The sequence below is a fragment of the Pantherophis guttatus genome, chromosome 8 (genome assembly GCF_059756535.1).
Source record: "Pantherophis guttatus breed Tessera chromosome 8, ASM5975653v1, whole genome shotgun sequence".
Taxonomy (NCBI): Eukaryota; Metazoa; Chordata; class Lepidosauria; order Squamata; family Colubridae; genus Pantherophis; species Pantherophis guttatus.
The window spans coordinates 27,267,623-27,288,116 of NC_142070.1; the positions used below are offsets into that span (position 1 = coordinate 27,267,623).

General features: G+C 39.6%; 1 protein-coding gene across 2 annotated transcripts in view; it reads right to left on the reverse strand.

Annotated features, from left to right (window-relative positions):
• The window catches only part of FHDC1 (FH2 domain containing 1), a 54,192-nt gene extending 40,247 nt beyond the window's left edge, over positions 1-13,945 (reverse strand). Inside the window, exons 1-2 of one of the 2 annotated variants that reach the window (XM_034401442.3) lie at positions 13,567-13,945; positions 754-1,372 (exon numbers count right to left, since the gene is read on the reverse strand). In XM_034401442.3, coding sequence (XP_034257333.2) covers positions 754-1,224 — 471 coding nt within the window. In that variant the 5' untranslated portion in view covers positions 1,225-1,372; positions 13,567-13,945. Of the gene's footprint in view, positions 1-753; positions 1,373-11,496; positions 12,050-13,566 lie in introns of those variants that run through there. The other variant, XM_034401443.2, reaches the window with a different exon arrangement.
• Positions 13,946-20,494: the final 6,549 nt, after the last annotated feature.

Here is a 20,494-nt window from a genome sequence, read left to right on the forward strand (position 1 = left end):
TTTTCTTACATAAAAAAGTCACTTTAGTTCAAAAACATTAAAGAGAAATTTGGTTACTTGTATGCTCTACAAAATCTTCTATCTCTATGTTTTCAAGAGGTCACAGAAGATAATAGAAAGTTACAAATCAGATACTTTTACTTCATTGCCATAAACTTTATGTGTGATTATTGCTGTTATTTGACATACATTACATTTAGATAAAGTCCATTTTGTTCTCCATCAGAATGAGATTATATTACAAGTAAGATGCACAATTAATTAAACCAGGCTTGCACAAATGTGTGCCCTCTAGCTCTGTTGTACAACAACCCCAATCATTGCTGATGAGCAAGAATCATGGTTAGCTGAAAGATGATGAGAATGAAAGCAGGGGTGAAATTCAGCAGGTTCTGACAGTTTCTGGAGAACTGGTAGTGGAAATTTTGAGCAGTTCAGAGAACCGGCAAATACCACCTCTGGCTGGCCCCAGGGTGGGGTGAGAATGGGGATTTTGCAGTATCCTTCCCCTGGAGTGGGATGGGAATGGAGATTTTGCAGAATCCTTCCCCTGCCACGCCCACCAAGCCACACCATGCCCACCAAGCCACGCCCACAGAACCGGTAGTAAAAAAATGTGGATTTCACCACTGAATGGAAGCCCAGCAGCTCTAGAAGGCATGGCAGACAAGTATTACACACTCATATCTTAGCAAATAGACTGCCTTTAATAAAAATTCAAAATTAAATGCTTCTTTCCATGTTCATGCTTACCTCTTGTTTGGAATCTTTAAATGACCTTCTTAAAGATCTGCTTCTAGATTCTAAAGGTGCAGGTTCTTCTTGCTGACCAAAGAATTCCTCAATTGTTTTTGTGTCAATCTGATAGTTCTGCTTAGCACCAATAGTCCAGATATTGTTTTTACCACGGACTTGTTCTTCGGGGATTGTTTTCCAAAAGAAACTACGTATCCGCTTCTTCTTGCTCAGGTGGCCATGTCCATTCAATAGCTGTGATACTGAAGATCTGCTTAGATTGGGAGGAGGAGGGGGTGGCGGCGGCGGTACTCCCGCTGATGAAGGCAACAATCCAGCTTCTATGGAAAAGCATGGTGGAGGAAGAGGTGGGGGTGGGGGAGGTCCCTCTTCTTGTTCATTGGTGTCACCAATCATTAATCCAGCTTCGGCTGAAATTGCTCCATTTTCTTTATCATTGACCAAGGAGACACAATTCATAACATGCATTTTATAATCTCTCTCCGTGGAGAGACAGACTTAGTTCTGTGGATGTGCATATAATGCTTAGCAGCTGAACAACGTATGACTTGCTCATCAAAATTATGGTTTACCATCCGTCAATGAAATTCAAGAGATCTGTGTTCGTCCCTGAAATCTGTAACAGAAAAACAAGAAGACTAGGTCAATGTTTTTGCAAATATGGGAAAGGGTATGGCCGAATCACCAATTTGTAGACTATATTCAAATGATTCCATCAATCCAGACATACCAATTACTAACTCCATTTTATAAGTCTTGTAATGCAACATACAACCTGAGTAAGCTTTGTAAACAACACAGTCAGAAGCCATTGTTTATAATCATGGCCAAAGTATTTAAAACTGAACTACCTGCCTGTAGACCTAATTTAATGTCAACCTAAGAATAACTTCCAGGGCTGATCCACATCTCTAGTGTGAAGATAAGATACTTGCACCAGTGAAATCCAGCAGGTTCTGACAGGTTCTGAAGAACCGGTAGTGGAAATTTTGAGCAGTTCGGAGAACTGGTAGCAGAAATTTTGAGTAGTTCAAAGAACCGGCAAATACCACTTCTAGTTGGCCTCAGAGTGGGGTGGGAATGGAGGTTTTACAATATCCTTCCCCCAGGAGTGGGGAGGGAATGGGGATTTTGCAATATCCTTCCCTTGCCACGCCCACCAAGCCACACCACGCCCACCAAGCCACGCCCACAGAACCAGTAGTAAAAAAATTTGGATTTCACCACTGGATACTTGCCATTTTGCTAAGGCAGGAATGGATGGTTTCATCCTTAGCCCATCGCAAAGAATCTCAAAAAGTGTCCCCCAACTGTGGATTCTTACTCTGCATCAAAAATAGTGGTTTCTTTTCCTCTACTAATGAAACAAGCCAGTCTCTTGATGCACCTCATTTTGTCTTACACAACTCCACTCCAGGTGGCTGGTGTGTGTTCTGGCAGGCAATTCCAATAATCCCTACTCTGTGACTTCAATGACCTTTTGTCTTGGGCTGCTTGGCTGCCTGCCATGAAAGAATGGGCTTTATTTTGTTTTTATATTTTGTTCCAGATTTAATAGTGGAACGGTGAAATGCTGGCTATTTTTTGCTTGTTTTTAACAGGTTCAGCAGAAGGATAGAAAACTGAAATCAGCAAGAATTTTGTTGTTTCCCCTTGAAGACCAAGAGGACAGACAGAAGAGCAAAACTGTTAATGCTTTTTTCCTTCCCCACCAGGTCTCCAATTATGTGCCTGCAGAAGGGAGAGCAATTGGCACATATTTTGCTAGTATGGGAAGGAAAGAAAGATGTGGGATTAACTACGGTCCAGACAAAACATCAGGTCATCAATGTGAGTGAAGTTGAGGAAGCGAGTTGAAATCCAGAAAAGGATTTCTTAAATCAGCTTCATTTATGCCATGGGAGGCAAGTGAAGGCTGCAAAGGATTTAAATTGAGCCAATGTAAAACATTTTATTTAGGCTTCTGGCCAAATCAATCACACTAATATTTACAATCTTATTTGGGCTGCATCACAAGGTTTGGTATGATATGACTACTTTAGATTAAACCTATTATCATTAACTCAGTAAGTGTCAGACTACATACCCTGTTTCCCCCAAAATAAGACATCCCTTGATAATAAGCCCAATCGGGCTTTTGAGCGCATGGCAATCAGGCCAAGCACTTATTTCAGGGTTCAAAAAAATATAAGACAGGGTCTTATTTTCAGGGAAACACAGGTAGCAACGCATGCTTTGCTTATTATCTTGTGCTATTTTTAATTTCTACCCTTCAATTCAATTCAATTTTATGCACTATGTGCACTAGGAGTCAAAAAGTACTTGATGACACATTCAATTTATTGGATTTATACAGCCCCCTCCCCCCCATCTGACTTGCATATGGTTCTGAGTAACTTACACAATTAAAATTCACTCAACTGCTTCTCAAAAGTTTGCTATAGGAGCTTAGTGACAAAAAAAAAAACAATAGCCACCTTGGTATAGCTTGTTAAACTACAGTATATTATAAATAATTCTGACTTATTGTGGACCTATATTCTTTCACTTTAATGGCTAAGCAATATTTCAGTGATACCACACACAATTCTACCTTCTCCTTGCATGGTACCAAACAACTTATTCAATCATATTTTTTTATTATTTTGGTTTACTTTGACTTTTATGCCAAGCTTTTTTGAACTGTATTTATTGGGGGACAATTATACACGTACACCACCAATACATTCTCTACATTTGATAAATTAATTCACTACCTGCTCTTTGATATATTTTATATCTTATATCAGAATAGAAAAATCAAATGTCAGCATTCTAGATTAAAATCAGTTTACTATATTGTGATGACACAGTATGTTTATTATTAATAAGCATGCTGTGTAAACCCAATATATTGATTTTAATCACAACCATCACAACTGTTGCGAACCGGTAGTAAAGGTAAGTGGAACCCACACCTGATTCGGTCATATATTTTTTTCCAGACTGATAGTTGTGTGGAATACAAAAATTATCTTTAAGCATTTCTTCTGTGCGTATGCAGTACCATAAATAGTAGTCACTAAATTAATGTAAACTTTTTATCATCTTTTGTGGAACTTGAACATTAAATATCATAGTTGAAGCAATTTTTATATTCCTGATAAATACCTCAAATTCAGTTTAGTTTTACATCAAAGGTCTCAAAACATCTGATTACTCTCATCTATATTACAGAATTTGAAAATATAAACTAAATTTGTTTACCAAATATATCAGAACATCATTTTTTGGGGTTGCATTACAGATGGATACTTTAAGTTGGACTCCTTGGGTTAGTATTGTAACAAGTATAAACAAATAAAAGGAAAGGAGAAGATGCATAACTATGCAAATGTGCAAAGCTAAATATTTACATAGTCAAACCAGTATGTCCAGATTATCCCATACTGGGATGATAGGTATTTTAAAAGCTAGAAGAGCCACTGTATAATTGCATTTTTATTATCAATAAATAAATACAACATAGACAGCAACTATTTTAGATATCAGTTTTTGAAATACAGTTTTCAAAATCTAAGTCAAACTCGATTTCATTAAGGGCCACATCCAGGTTGTGTTTGACCTCAGGGGCTGAGTGGGCATGGCCCACAGGGTGGGCCAGCTCAACATCCTACAGCTCTATGCCAGCGAAAACAGAGCTCGGAGTCCATTTTCCCTGGCAGAAGTATTACTGCAGGCTGGTTCTTTGCTGTTTCCAGGGCGGCCCTGCGGGCCAGATCTAAGCACCCCGCAGGTCAGATTCAGCCCGCGGGCCTTGAGTTTCACACCCCTGCCCTAAGTGAACAGATGTTCTTTTAAAAGTGCTTGCAGCAAAGCCTAGCTGGATTCAAATGATTAATAGAAAGAAAGTCTTATAACTGGCAGTTCTAAATTACAAGGCTGTTTGTAAACAATATAACAAAGCATTAAAAAAATCTCAAAATTTTAAAATAGTACGCAAAAAAATATTTAGGAAAAAATAGGCGTTAATATATGCGTGGAATATATTAACCAGTCATATTTTAAAAGACAAGATACCATTTCTGCTCTCAGTATATTGTAAAAAGAAAAGATTAAGAAAGTGAGAGTTTAGGATTGAAGCCTAATACTACAATATCAAATTATATAGCCAATTTGGGAACGAGGCATGTAGGAACTTTGATAAGTTTCAGTATTCCATAAAGTCTAATAAATTTTATAAGTGCTCTGAGATTTTAGCAAAGTAAAGATTTATACATATTGGATACAGCTGAGCTTTTTCTTGCTATAATATATTGTGACACATACAGAATTATGGATACTACATAATTTATACACACACCATAAAGTTGTAAGTCAAGGCTTCAAGATACACTTCTATTAAAGATTAAGAGAAACATGTAAAAATTTAAGCATTAATCCCAGCTAAAAGACACACATTTTGACTTAATTGAAAGAAACCCATATTGCTCTCTCTTGCTAACTCTTCTATTCAATCATTTGTTCTTTATTGGTCTTTGGCTTTATTATTGGCAGATACCGAGATTGGGACAATAACAAATCAAATTAATTACTCATTCAAATTTCTTCTACCACAAGAATAATTTTATTGCACAATCCTATAATGCTGCCTTATAGATCTTTTTAATACATTTCTCTTTTTCTATCAGTATCAAAAATTATCACAGCAATTTCTTTCTTTTCTCTTTCCTCTGCAAGTTTCACTATTCGTTTTGTTTTTCTGAAGGAAAGCTTCATGTAAAAGTAAACATGATATGGGTGCTTTCTCCAAATTGATATTGGCTAAAGGATTATGGAGCTTGAAATCAACATTCATTCGTTGGTTCATTCATTCATTTAAAAGATTTGTATGACAACCTATCTTAAAACACAACTCTGGGTGGTTCACAATATAGGATGAACAAAACATTTTTTAAAAAAGAAATTTGTTTGAAGTTTAGTGGAATATGATATGGAAGAAATAAAATACAGCTAGAGTCCATATCCTATGGTATTAAAGCCAACATTCAAGTCCAAGATATAATGAAATATGGAATATATTATATATATTATGCCTGAGGAAGAGGTTTAAAGCTTACAATTAAATTCATATTGGGCTGAACAAAAAAAAAAACTGCAGCTATTGCAACATAGAAAGGGAGATAAAGTCAGTGACAGAATCTGACAGAGAAAATTATACAACTAAATTGTATTGTCAGAACAATATAGCTCTTTGTTAAAGAAATACAAAGACTAGTAAGTTTTCAAGTACTATTCTTAAAAATGGAAATGTTTAAATGTCTTCATGAGAAGGAACAGTACTATCCAAAGTGTGGCAGATTGACATTATTTATGGATTGATGTTGATTAAGCAATTCAAAAAACAGTATTTTCTCTTATTATAAGCAAATTGGTTTTCGGCATTATAAAGAAATTAAAGAACTTTAGTTGCAGAGGAAAATTAATAACTACTTTTCTTTGCAAAGCAATATGTAGGTGAACTTCCAGATTTGTATCAATCGATCAAATAATTTGGCAATTAACAGCAAGAGAAATGCCAATTCCAGAATATAATTTACAATGCAATATTTACCTAATTAAACTGGGTATTTATGATCCAGCTGGCTACTGAATTAATCACAAACCTTTTTTAAAAAACCCCAAGTATGTTTGACAGCTTATTCAGGAAACGATAAACCTGCGCTCAGAATAATACATCTAATTTGAAATATATTTTCTTAGTAAAGGAAAAACTGTATATGTGAAGTTCTTGTGCACTGGACCAACCAGTTTTAAAACACTGAAGATGTTTCTTAGGAAGTGAATTCTAAATGCACCATGTACATGCATAACATTCACAAAAGCTCAGTAATCCCAAATTGCCACTTATATCCAAGGTAAACATGAATGCTACAAGCTGGTCTCTCTTCTAGCCATCAGTTAAGAAAGCAGGCAATGAGTGGCTCAAAAGGAAGTGATTAATACATTCTTGCATTACCCTGATGGGGACAGTGAGTAGACGTGTAAGGAAAACAAGAGATATGGAACAGTTATTTTAGCAGAATCGCTTCAAGAAGGGTGAAGCAAGATAAGTGAACATTACTAACTTCATTTTATACATGCAAGTTGTCCTGAATTAAGTGAAATGAGAAGCAATTAATACAACAGTGAATAGATTCGGATGAAGTCAGTGTCACTTTGGGCCTACAGCAACCATGTCTCAGGTTGATGCTCTCAGGATGGACAGGTAATCTGTTTTATAATAACTGAATCAGAAACAGTCATGTTGTTTGAGGGGACAGGAGCCAAAGACCAACCAAGTGCAAAGTCCCGAGTTTGGGAAAGCTGTGGAGAAATTAGAGAACTTAAGAAAAATTAAGCACACAATAAGAGAAGATAGACAGAGCCAAAGGTAGCACCTATAATAATACACTACCCCATCTAGGAGATAAGAAAGGATACGTGCAAAGAGGAAAACCACACCAAGGGATCTTAACTGCTATTGGAAAAAAGCACAACTGACAGGAAAATGCCTTGTCACTATCACCCTTTTTCTTTGTATATTAACTGCAGAATTAAAACATTTCAGAAAGTTTTCAGGTGTGAATAAACACATCTAGCTTTGCACCAAGAAATTTGTTCCAATGGACAGAGGCTCCATGGCTTACAGAGATTCAGCAAGGTGCCACATCACCATTTATGCTGAGTAAGAATCAGGGTACATAAACCCAAGACCATTTAAGACAGCATTCTCCTTCAGAAAATGGTTAATCAGACACCTGGTCAAACAAATGATGATTTTCCAGAAATGTTTTGTCCTCTTTTTTCCAGAAGCCTTTGAACTGTGGTGCTGGAGATGACTATTACACATCCCATGGACTGCAAAAATAACAAAGAAGTCCTAGACCGAACCTCACCAAAAATATCAGTTAAAGCCAAAATCGCCAAACAGAGACTACCACACTTTGGTCATGTCATGAGAACCGTCTCACTCGAAAAGTCAATCATGCTGGGAGTGATCAGTGGAAAAAAGAAGAAGGGGCTGCCCTAGTACCCTCTGGCTGGACACTATAAAGGATGACACCAGGATGACCATGTCAGATCTGAAGGAGGCAGTGCGAGACAGAGGAGCATGGAGAGTGCTGATCCATAGAGTGGCCGAGGGCCGGACATGACTGAATGGCTGATGATGACACATGGCCATCAAAAGAGGAGTGAATTAGAATATATAACTTAATCTTACATGGACTATCAAGATTACTAATGATAATTAGTCAGAATTCTAAGCAATGATAACGTAATATCCAAACACTGGGATTGAATATCAATATTACTAAACTTTGTTTAATGTTTCCAGTTTTAGATCCCTAAATCACGCCAGCTTCATGTTTTGCATGTTTCAAATTTTAAGCAAAATTATATATTTTTTAATCTAGCTCTCTAGATTAAAATCTCAATAAAAATTTGGGGATGAGTATCATTGCCTCTCACATAAAATGTGAAGGTTTAGTTACCCATTTTAAAGACTAAGATACCCATTTATAGGAAAAGGAAGAATTGAATAGTTTTAACACCATCAGATCAGTAGAATTCCAAATTTTATTTGGACTATAGTTCAATTCAGGTCAATTTTATGTTGGACAGGTTTCTTTGAGAAACTTCTGTTGTTCGTTGTAGCTTCCCCCTCAGCTATCTACTCCCTTATTGCCTCTGCTTCAAGCAAGGGTGTACACTTCACCTTGGCAATGGATGGAAACCTAACAATTGGGGAAGAAATTAAATGGGCTTTCTGGGTTGCTGTCTTCTGACCAAGAGCTCACCTTAAGGCATATTCACACACAGTCCCTTCTTATTAAAACAAGTCATATCACACGAGTGTCTGAAAAGCTATTGCTCAATTTGCTTCGGCAGATGTCTCCAGTTTATAATCGAGTGCAAGAATAAAACTGGAGGCTATTACCACACATTTTGCTGGATGTGGGATTACAGCCTGAACAACTAGTCTGAAGGAAACTAGAGTTTTAATCTGAAGAGGTCTTAGGGCCGGTTCCCACACAATCCTGGTGTTCAAGTTACACAGGGTATGGATGGGGTGCGGTACTGAGCTGCCGATAGACCCTGATTCACAAGAAAGGGTGTGAATGAATAAATGTGTATGCCTAAGGCATACTCTCACAATACCATTGTATAAATAAGCTATGCACCTGTGTTGTGCACAAACTAAAACTGAGAATTACTTTACATAGAAAAGTAGATGTGTCAGTATAAAGTCCTAGAGAGGAATTGAGAGGTACAGATCTTTTTATGTGTGTACCAGAAGTACAGAGTCAGCCCTTTCCACATCCTGATGTTTTCTCGAGAATGTGAAAATGTGAGAATGTGAAAATCCAACGAAAAGGTGAAGAAACAATATCAGAAATATCTAAAGAAATACCATCACAAGAATAATAGCTGATGTGTAAATTCACCTCGGGTCTCCAACAATAAGACCATCAGGGATCCACAGGGAAGCAGAGATATTTCTAAATATAAATGATACAGTAGCTACTATGGTTTAACTACTTGAAATTTTCAGAAATTCAAGTAATTTACAATTAACACTATAAAAATCCAGTCATATCTAAAAACAGTGCGTTTCTAAGAAATCCACACTCACATCCATGATAATAAAATAACAGATATCATCACAATGGATAAAAAATATAATTGACTGGAATTCACATTCTATATCAGAACAGTGATGCTACTAGTTTTCACATGCTACAAGCATGTCAATAATGTTTTAATATCTACAACAGAGGTTGGAGAATTCTGGGAGTTGAAGTCCACAAGTCTCAAAGCTGCCAAGTTTGAGGACCTCTGATCTACACAGTAATTCCCCTACAAAAAGGGGAGATTGAGTAACTAACCACAAATACTACAGCAGCAAATTCTGGAGTTAGAAGGCATTTGAAAGATTGTTTTGTTTTGTTTTCCTTAAAAAGCAAACATGGGTGTTTATTGTATTTGGAACACAAAAACACAGCCCTTTTATACTTTTAGGAAACCTACATTATTTCTAAGAATTAGCTTCCCCTTTAATGCAGAATATGCAATGTGGCAGTTTACTGCTTCTCCTTTGTAATCACAATATTCATCCCTGGTATCCAATCCATTGCTGAGATTTACAATTTCTTCAGGCCTTAGATCAAAATACTGGGTTCTCTGCCAAATAGTACTTGTTTTTACATCAGCCAACATAACTGAAAATAAAGCAGGGATATACAGGGAGACTGGAATAGGCACACTGTTGTTTTTCGAGTTACAACTTGATAGCCATAATGACACACATCTTACAACTGTAAACTTTGGGCTCACTCTCTCTTATGTCTCAACTAGTGAATGGTCAATACTGGATAGAAGCCAAACCATTTCTCTTCCTTTATGGCTAAATTTAAATTATGTACCATTAATGCCTGCCAGGGACAGCAGTGTTAAGCCATTCAGGCAGCAGAAATTTTAGTATCTAGAACAAGCTTGATACATTTCATGAGAACATGAAAAAGTTGTTACTGAACATTTTTTATCAATCAAACCAAGCATGCACAATACATCTTGATAATTAAACTTAATACCCTACTAACAGCAAAAATGCAATTTTAAAGTATCCTTAAAGCATTAAACTTTTTATAGATTATGAAAACAATATCTTTTTTTCCAGTCCTCATTTTCCAAGCTTAAGAGGTTTGCTGTCTAAGTTTTTTAAAAGTGTGGGAGTAGGCACATGTGAATTTGGAATAATAAAACTGCCTTCTGCTTCGGAGACCACCCAAGTGGGGGCTGTCCCCTACGCTACAGCAAGCTGATCATTTAAAAAAGAAGCTAATCTAAGTTTGTTCCGGTTCTCATTTGATTAACAGTATCTGAAATTAGAAATTTAAGATTTTTTAGCAGGTACTTGACATTTAAGGTCTGTTTGATTAAACCCATCCAGAAAACTGTAAGGAGAATCCTGCAGGAACAAATTCCCTGTACATTGCATATATGTCTCAGATCAATGGTGACAACATGAAATGCCCTCGCCTCTATTACTCTCCTAGGCATTAACTGATGCTTATTACTGTATTATTATTATTATTATTATTATTATTATTATTATTATTATTATTAATTAAACATGAAACTCAGTCAACTGAACATTCAAAAATGCATCACAAATACCATTGACTGGTGCTAATGGTTGATATAGGTTGCTGCCAGCATCCTAGGTATCAACCAGATACCTTCTTAATATATTATTATTATTGTTGTTGTTGTTGTTGTTGTTGTTGTTGTTGTTGTTGTTGTTATTATTGTTATTATTGTTATTATTATTTTAAGCTGCTTGTTTTGTTTCTGGATAAATCCTAATAAACGTGGGGAGGAGACCAATTAAAAATAACAAGCTCGCTAACAGCCAGAGTCGACGTGAGATCAGAGAGGCAGTCTTCCCTCTTGATACCGTAAGGGCGAGGCGTTGTGGGCTGCAGCGAAGATGGTCTCCCTCCCCCCCCCAACCAGGAGAGAGACAGATGCTGACGCCAAAGCCACCCGCCTGTCGATTGCAGTGGCAGAAACAGCAGCAGAGATGGTGGATGTGGCGATAAGGGGGTCTCTTCATCCTCCCTCCCTCCCCATGGAGACGATACCCTCCAGCAAGAGACATTTCCTAACCACTCCTGTTGGAACCAAATGGAGCCCCCCCCCTTTCCTGTCTCCCACCTGCCCGGCTTGCTTCTTCCTGCGGGGCACGAGGCAAGGCTTTCCCTCTCACGGGCCGGCCCCCTCAGAGCAGCTCCTGCACCAAGAAAGCCCATTGTTTCCATGGCTGCGCCTCGCTTGCTTCTGGCGGCTGCTGCCACCAGAGACTCGGCCTCCCTTCTCTCCGTCTCTGCCGAAAGTGCTCGGGGCTCCCGCGGGGCACCTTGCGACACCTCCCTGGGGGTGGGGGTGGGGTTTTTGCTGTGACGGCGGGGAGGTTATCGCTCCTTCTACTCCAGTCTTTGTAATCGGAGGCGGCGTTTCCCCGTTTTCACCCGCAGTCCAAAGGAAAGAGCTGACGGGGCGGCCGGGACCAACTATCCGGGGATACCCAACGACTCCCACCTCAAGCTTTTTCGCGCTCACCTCCCCTCTCCCGCCCCGCTACCCCCGCTTTTAGTTCCCAGGAGCAAGAGAGGAGCTACGGCTGCCTTTCGGCTTCAGCCGAGCAATCCAGAGCTCCGCGTTTGCCTCCCGTTTCTCCTAGAATTACGTGAGGGGAAAAGGAGAGACTGAAGGGCGATTCTGCCCTCCTCTTTATTTTGGCCCTTCTCTACTTACTCCCGGGGAGGCCGGGGGGGAGGGGGAGAGAGAGAAAAGAAGCCATAGCCTTGCCCGACACAGCCCCTTCCCTCACAATGAGGCAGCCCAGTTAGTCCGAGCCATAATGTACCGCTTGGGCAAAGCTCCAGGTCTATAACTTCTGTGGGAATTCAAGTCTTTCTGAAGCCGCCACATCGAAAAAGAAAACGAAGAGAGAGAAGTGGACTTGTGCCCCGATGCCGGCTTTTAGGTCGTGAATGTGTGCCTGAAAATGTGTGTGTGTGTGTGATAGAGAGAGAGAGAGAGAGGGAAGGAGAGAGAGAGAGAGAGAGAGAGGGAGGGAGGGAGGGAGGGAGGGAGAGAGGAGAGAGAGAGAAGGAGGGAGAAAGAAGGGGAGAGAGAAAGAGAGAGAGGGAGAGAGAGAGAAAAAGAAAGAGAGAGAAAAGGAGAGACGGAGGGAGGGAGAGAGAAGGAGAGAAAGAGGGAGAGAAGGAGAGAGAGAGGAGAGAGAGGGAGGGGGAGGGAGAGAAGGAGAAAAGGAGAGAGAGAGAGGGAGGGAGAGAGAGAGAAAGAGAGAGATAGAGAGAAGGAGAGAGGGAGGGAGGGAGAAGGAGAGAAAAGGAGAGAGAGAGAAAGAAAGAGAGAGAGAGAGAGAGAAAGAGAGAGAGAGAGAAGGAGGGAGAGAGAGATTTGAAGGAGAGGTGAAGAAAAAGGCGAGTTTCAGAGAATAACTCCCGGTTCAATATAATTACAAAGGCAAAGATGCAATAGGATGCCGGACTGACGGGAATCTGTCTTAATTTAATGCCCCCCCCTTAAATTAATGGGGGGGGGAGAGAGAAATCTAACCGGAGCCAACGATCCTCCTATCTCTTTTCATTAGAAACAAACACACAACCGCCTTCTTCCTCCCGAAATCCACTTCCATTCCTCTCCCCCCCCCCCACCTCCCGGTCTCCCAATGGTTTAGCTTTCCCCGAGACCAGGCTCTCCCGACACCATGGGGCATCCTTTCAAAGTGCCCGATTAGTACACCTGCTAGTTCGGGTGATGGGAACGGTAGTCCCGACGCCTAGATTGAGCACCGAGGAGGGGCGCGATGTTCCTGTTACTGGAAGGGGCGTCAGGCAAAGCGAGGGGAGAAAGAGGAAAATCGGATGCCGAGGAAGCCGGCTGGCGGGTCTCTCCGAACCAGCCTCCCTTCCCTCCAAGCAAACGCGAAGGAGCTGCGGGCCGGGGACCCCAGTGCAGGGCGCGAGGAAGGGAAGGGACGTCTAAAGCCTTCGCTGACCTCCCCGCATCAGCCCGTGTGACCCAGACCTCCGACCTGGTTGGGAGGACGGCGACTCCCTGCCAGCTCCAGCTGCGCCTGGTGGGAACTGTAGCCTAGATAAGAGACATCGGGGAGTTGCGCTTCCAATATACAACCGAGTCGAGAAACGCTAAATCCGAGTCCGGAAAACCAGGAGCGAACTTGGATCGACCTACCTGCCTGCCACCCGGGGCTCTGCGAGCCGAACCCGCAGCGTCCGGACGCCGAGCAGGCGGACTTCTCAAGCCTCCGGACGCCACCGCTGCCGCTGCCGCCGCCGCCGCCTCTTTCGCTGCCAGGATTAAGCCGGACAAGGCGGAGACGCTGCGCAAGCGCAGCTTTAGGCGGGGCTGTTTCAGGTAGCAGCACCAGCCTGCTCGCCAAGTAGCAATTAAGGCGGAGAGGCGAAGAGCTCGTCGCCTTCGCTCGCGCTTTGGGGGTGTTTTTAGAGGGCCGTCCCGGCCTCTACCTTCGTCCCCGCTCTTGTGGCCACGAAACCCGGAGCTCGGAGGTACAGAATCAGCCCTGGCTGGCTCATGGGCAGTGCCTTTTCCCACCACTACCAGCAGCAGCAGCAGCAACTGACGCTTGAAGAGTAATCCCATTAAACCCCAAAGAGTTTACCGTCGAGTGGACGTGCAGAGAATTGTACTGCACCTGCTCTCCTGCTCTCACTCTCTTGGGAAACTGTACTGCAGGTAGTCCTTAATTTACAACAGCGGATTTAGTGAGTGTTCGAAGTTACAACGGCATCAGTGATGGCACTGGAAAAAGTGACTTATGACCAGGTTTCATGCTAATGGCCGCTGCAGCATCCCCATGGTCTCGTGATTTGCGTTTGGATGCTTGACAACTGACTCACATTTATGACGGTTGCAGTGTCCCCCCCCAGTCACGTGATCCCCTTTTGCGTGAATCCCCCCAGTCATGTGATCTCCCTTTGCGACCTTCTGACAAAGTCAAGGGGAAACCAGATTCACTTAACAACTGTGTTACTAATTTAAGAACTGCAGGGAGTCACTTCACAAGTGTGGCGAGAAAAGTCGGAAAACAGGGCAAAACTCAACTGATGTCTTACTTAGCAACATAAATTTTGGGGCCCATTGTGGTCGTAAGTTGAGGACTACCTGTACATAGTCCCAGAGCCAAACCAGAAAGGTTTAGTCCTTCACATTATGCACACCCTGCCTTTGTTGGACCTGTGATGTGCAAAAAAAAAAAAAAAAAAAAAGGAAAGTGAATCCTGGCAGATACAGGGAGGAGGAATCCCCTTTTTGATATTTTAAGGGAACTGATGAATCAAACTTTTTTATTCAAGGCAGTAGGACTAAGTTCCTAGGAATTTCTTAAGTATCTTATATTTCCCCCCCTCCCACAGGCTCCGGGCTCCTGGACCATTGAGTTCTATGTACAAAAAAATTAATAATAATCAAGGGAGAATAATATGCAAATGCTGTTGGATAAAGTGAGACCAAGGAAGGGATTCCTTGAACAATTTATCATTCAACCTTTAAAAGGGCCAGGGACAAAGAGCAGGCTTGGAACCTCGAAGCTTTTAAGAAAGTCTGGATGTCTTCAAATCCCTCTTGTGGCCATTCATCTAAACCTTCTCTAAGAGGTGGGGGTGGGGATACAAAAAAAAAAAAAATCTAGTCCACAAAGATCAAGCCTCTGTGGGAAAACAAGTCTTCTGTGACGCCCTTTAGTTAATATTAAAAGATTCTGGATTTGCACCACATGCTAAATTGAAGCACAGCTGTCTGGTTAGAGGGACACTGTTCAATGCAAATATACTGTGTAATAGACAATAGGCAGGATTCTCATTTTATGCCAAGGTATAATGAAGTTTGTTTTTGCCACAGGCTTTAGCCTAATATTAAGCCTAAAAGGTTTGATTCATTTACCTGCAGAACCAGCTTAATAACACAAATAACAGCTATTAAAGGTTAGCATTTTGTGAAAATACTGCTTCAATGGGATACGTAAAGCCAGTTGCTGATCAATTAAAATAATGGGTTGTTCATTCATAATAGGTAGAATCACGTATTACACTTTGATATGGCCCAAGGGCTAATCAAAAAAGTAAACTCAACATAAAGTCAAATCTAAATGTATTACATTATGGCTTAATAATGCAATATATTGCAACATAGGAACCTACTGTAAAAAAACAGATCAAAGCGTACATGCACGTTAAACTTTGTTGGAGAGTCATTTGAACTGAATCAACGCTCGATCTAAGAAGTTTTCCATCTCACCTAGCCTAATATTCTGTGGTGGTATCACTAACGCTAAAGCAACCAACCATGATTAGCATGTCACATTGGCTATGGTTACCCACCCCAAGCAAACGGGGACTATATACATGAGGGGCAGTAATACTGGATTAAAGTTTCTGATGTTGAGGGCGCAGATATAATAAACTATTTTTGCACTTAGTTGGACTCAATTTGGGTACAAATTAAAGAAATCCTCCATCCTCTTTGTAAGATCAGAATCCACTCTTCTTATTTGTGCATATAAGACAGAGATGAATCTATTACTGCTGCTGAATTTTCTTCAATGGTTCTTCAAAAAGATAACTCTTGAAAACAGAGCAAGAAATACTTCCATCAGGAAAAAACATTTTTTTTTAGCCTCCAGCAGGATTGGTTTTCAACTTCCCAAATGCCTTAACCAGTTGTGGCATTGAGTTGTCCAGCATTTAAGAATAACTAGGGCAAAGTGGCAATTACTCTGCAAGAAGAAAGCAAAAAGAGGCAAAAAAATTTCAAAAGTAAGGATTTGAATGTGAAGAAGAAAAATACTTAATTCGCCCAAAGTAAACAAACTCAACAGGTTAAAATTGCCTAATGTGAAGATTAATTGTGTCTTTTGATACCTGCTAATAAGGCAGTTGAGCAACAATTTAAATTCTAATTAAGATACATTCTTGACATTCCACACTTTTTACTCAATTATACTTAAACATCCATAAAATAAATGCACTTGAAATATACAGGCTACTCTTGTACAAAGGGATCATTAGACAAACTTGAGCCAGAGGCCAACTCCTTACAGAGGAAGACTTTTCCATTACAACCAGTCTATAGGTGTACATAGAAGACTGATTTGAAACAGACTATTGTACAAGTTCTGTTCCTGGCTGATGTTTTCTCCCTGCCATTTTCAGCCAATGTTTTCACTAAGAATTTGTGCTTTATTTCATCTTGACCTTTCTTTTTTCTCCTTTCATTGTCTTCATGTGAGATTTGGTCTCACTTAATAACTGCTTTGAAAGAGAATTTTGGGAAAGAGATTTTGAAAGCATGTAGTGTGTGGAAACGGTTCAGACTGGTTCTATAGAACCGATAGTAAAACCAGCGGGAGGCTCCGCCCACTGACCCCGACGTCATCATAAAGCTTCTGTGTATGCTCGTGTGCGTGCGCACCCCCATTGCACACCCCCATTGCGAACCGGTAGTAAAGGTAAGTAGAACCCACCCCTGGGCTATTTGTGTGCTAAATCTTTACTGCCCACGGACAACTAAAGCAATAGAAATGGAGTATGTATGCTTGTTTTTTGTTCTGTTCTTCTGTATGTTATTTATATGGTGTGTTGTCTTCCTTTTTTTAATGAAAAATGTAAATAAAGATTTTTTTTAAAAAAAAGAGAAATTGTAAGATCAGAAACATGCAAAGTACCTAGTAAATGTTATATATCATTTTGAATCTTGACTATTGACATACTTTGTCAGAAGACTAGCTTGTAAACCATGCCTCAATTTGATGATCTTCCTGTTTGCAGATGATTTCCTGAATCTAGTGTATAAGCAACATCTGAATATTTCCAATAAATCACTATCAGTACAATTAATTATATTTTATAATAGTTTCTAACAGCAGCATTTTTCCATTTTTGACAAATAAATTTACTATAATTTTGGGCAACTAAAAAAAAAGAAAAATGGAGTTCTGGTTAGGAAAATACTACTGAAATGATTCTTTGGAGGAAGGTTTAGTACCATTAAGGGGACGCAGTGGCTCAGTGGTTAAGATGCTAAGCTTGTTGATCAGAAAGGTTGGAAGTTCAGCGGTTCGAATCCCTTGCGCCACATAACAGAGTGAGCTCCCGTTACTTGTCCCAGCTTCTGCCAACCTAGCAGTTCGAAAGCACGTAAAAATGCAAGTAGAAAAATAGGGACCACCTTAGTGGGAAGGTAACAGCATTCCATGCACCTTTGGTGTTTAGTCATGCCGGACACATGACCATGGAATCGTCATCAGATAGTGCTGACTTTTTGGCTTAGAAACAGAGATGAGCACCACCCCCTAGAGTCGGGAACGACTAGCATGTATATGAGAGGGAAACCTTTACCTTAGTACCATTAAGACAATGGCTACTGTTAATGTGTTTTTATTCTATGTTATGTAAAATGCAAATATTCTGAATTTGTTTAGAAAGCTAGCTAACTATGATTTATTAAAAAAACTAGGACTGAATATAACATTTGAGTATAGCCAAAAGGGATTTTATTTTGAATAATTTAATCTCACATCTGCCATTTTTGAATCATCTTGTAATAGTAACTTTTCAGAATCCAGGGCCGTTCAATTCAACTGGCTGTCTATTGTCAACTTCCCAAAAATGATCCCCTGGCAGATTTGTTTGGATTACAACTCCAAGCATTCTCTTCACTGCTCAGTATTTCAATTAAAAGGATGCACCTAACCCATGACACAATGCAAACATGTACGGCATCTATTACTATACCCAGGTTGTTTAAAACAATGAACTATATTTAAAATCATACTTTGATTAATTAAACAAATTTTCTTGATTTGAACAACATGCTAGCTTAAACTAGTTTTACTTGCAGAAATACAGTTTGTAGAAAGCAACTAATGGTACATTTTTATTTATTGGATTATTGTGAATCACCCTGGAATCTTTAAGTACAATACATATTCTAAATAAAACACAAATATAAAATCTTGACTTCTGCCTGTGATCTAACTCTGCCAAGAAACAGAAAACTATCAATTTCTCCCCCCTCTCCAACATTTCTTAGAAAGTTGAAGAAAGAACAAGGAATTCTATTTTCTTGACATCATGATATCAAGGGATAAAGGTTTTTGGCAAGTTTTACTCCCTAAGACTTTAGTTGGACAGCCTTTGCCCTTTAAGCTTTGAGAATACCACAAGGATCCTCAGGCAACATATTTGGGACACTGATCTTCATATTCTAAATCTAGTTCCCAGCCTTTGGGGCTCTTCAAAAGGATATTTGCCATTCTGCTACTTCTCCTCTATCACAGTCCTGCATTGTTGCTGGAACTGCATTTTGGCCAGATGGGAGAAATCTGAAAAGAATATATAAGCAGAGCTCTATGAAATAATGAAAAGGGGGGGGGGAAGGAATATGTATACATAGGAAATGCAATAAGCAGCACATAACCAAAGAATGCAAGGCAGGTTCCAGAAAAAGTAGAACTTGTGTCAGAAAAACTAAAACCTGGAATGAGCTGAGTCTTGTGAGAAATTCAGAAAACTATGAAAAAGTTTTGTATAACTTTTAGGGAAAGGGAGTCCTGTACACATCAGTTCAAAAGCAAATGTAGTGAGAAGGTGGACATTTGTAGCTGCTGTTTTTGTATCTTTTCTCATTGTTATTCATTAGGAAGAAGAGAGAACTATAATTTAGGAAAGAAAAGAAGAGGGTAAGAAAGAACTTGACTAATTTAAGCAAATTCAAATCTCCAGAGCCACACATTATATGCTACAATAACAAAGTGCTAGTAGAATCACTCTCAGAAATCTTTAGGATCTCCTGTAGGGCTGGCAGAGTTCCAGAAGAATAAAGAAGACCAAATATCTTCATTTTCAAGAATTGAAGGAGAATGACCCAGGAAACAACAGAACTATCAGCTTCATATCTGCATGGAGCAAAGTTATTGAAAATATTATTAAGATTATTAAACAACATGCTGGTGTTTGCTATGCATGCTACAATTAGCAGAACTCACAAGAGGTTTCTTGCAAATAAGTCATACTAATTAACCTATATTCTTGGATGAAGTTACTAGTCTAGTAGATCAGGGAATGCTGTAGACATAATATATATGGCCATACCAATGTCTTAAATAAAATCTCTTGGAATATTCTTCTTAATAAAGTGGCAAAATTTGGTCTACATGATACTACTGTTAGATGAACTCACAATTCATTGAGTGAATGAATCCAAGCAGTGCATTTAATGTTCATTTCAGATTGGAGAGCGTATTGACTTGGGTGCAGTGGGGCTCTGTCTTAGTCCTTTGTGCAGTTCAACATTTTTATCAATGACTTGGATGAGGAAGAAATATTGATCAAGTATACAGATGTTATTAAGGTAGAGTTATTTGACTAATATTTTAAAGGGGGAAGAGAAGATTCAAAAGGTCCTAGATAGACTTGAGTGTAGGGCTGAAATTAATAGGAAACGAATTTAACAGGAAAAAACCCATAAAGTTCAATATCTGGATAGGGAAAATGAAAAGTACAATGGAATGGTAGTAGCACGCTAAAAGGAACAGCAATATGATTTAGCTGGTATAAAGAGAAATGCTATCTTGTAGTCCATTAACAAAAGCTGCAAGTCCACGTAACAGAAAATAACTGTTCCACCCTATTCTGTCCTAGTTGGTTTCCATTTATCAATACTGTTTATTGCAGTTATTAAAAAAAGACTGAACAAATTCAGAAGGGTTACCAGAATAATGAGGTCTAGATATCAAGCTATTTGAAGAATGTTTAAAGAATCAGGTCATAGTTAGACTATAGAAGAAATGCTAGAAACTGTAGTGTTTTTTAGTACCTGAAAGACTGATACATATTATAGAAGAAGAAGTGGATTTATCATTTGTTATTTCAGAGGGCAAGCAGTTGACTTGAGCTGTGGTGGTTAGAGTGCAGTATTGCAGGCTAACTCTGCCTACTGTCAGAAGTTCGATCCTGACCAGTTCAAGGTTGACTCAGCCTACCATTTTTCCCGAGGTCAGTATAATGAGGATTGTTGAGGCAATATTCTGACTCTGTAAACCACTTAGAGAGGTCTGTAAAGCACTATGAAGTGGTATATGAGT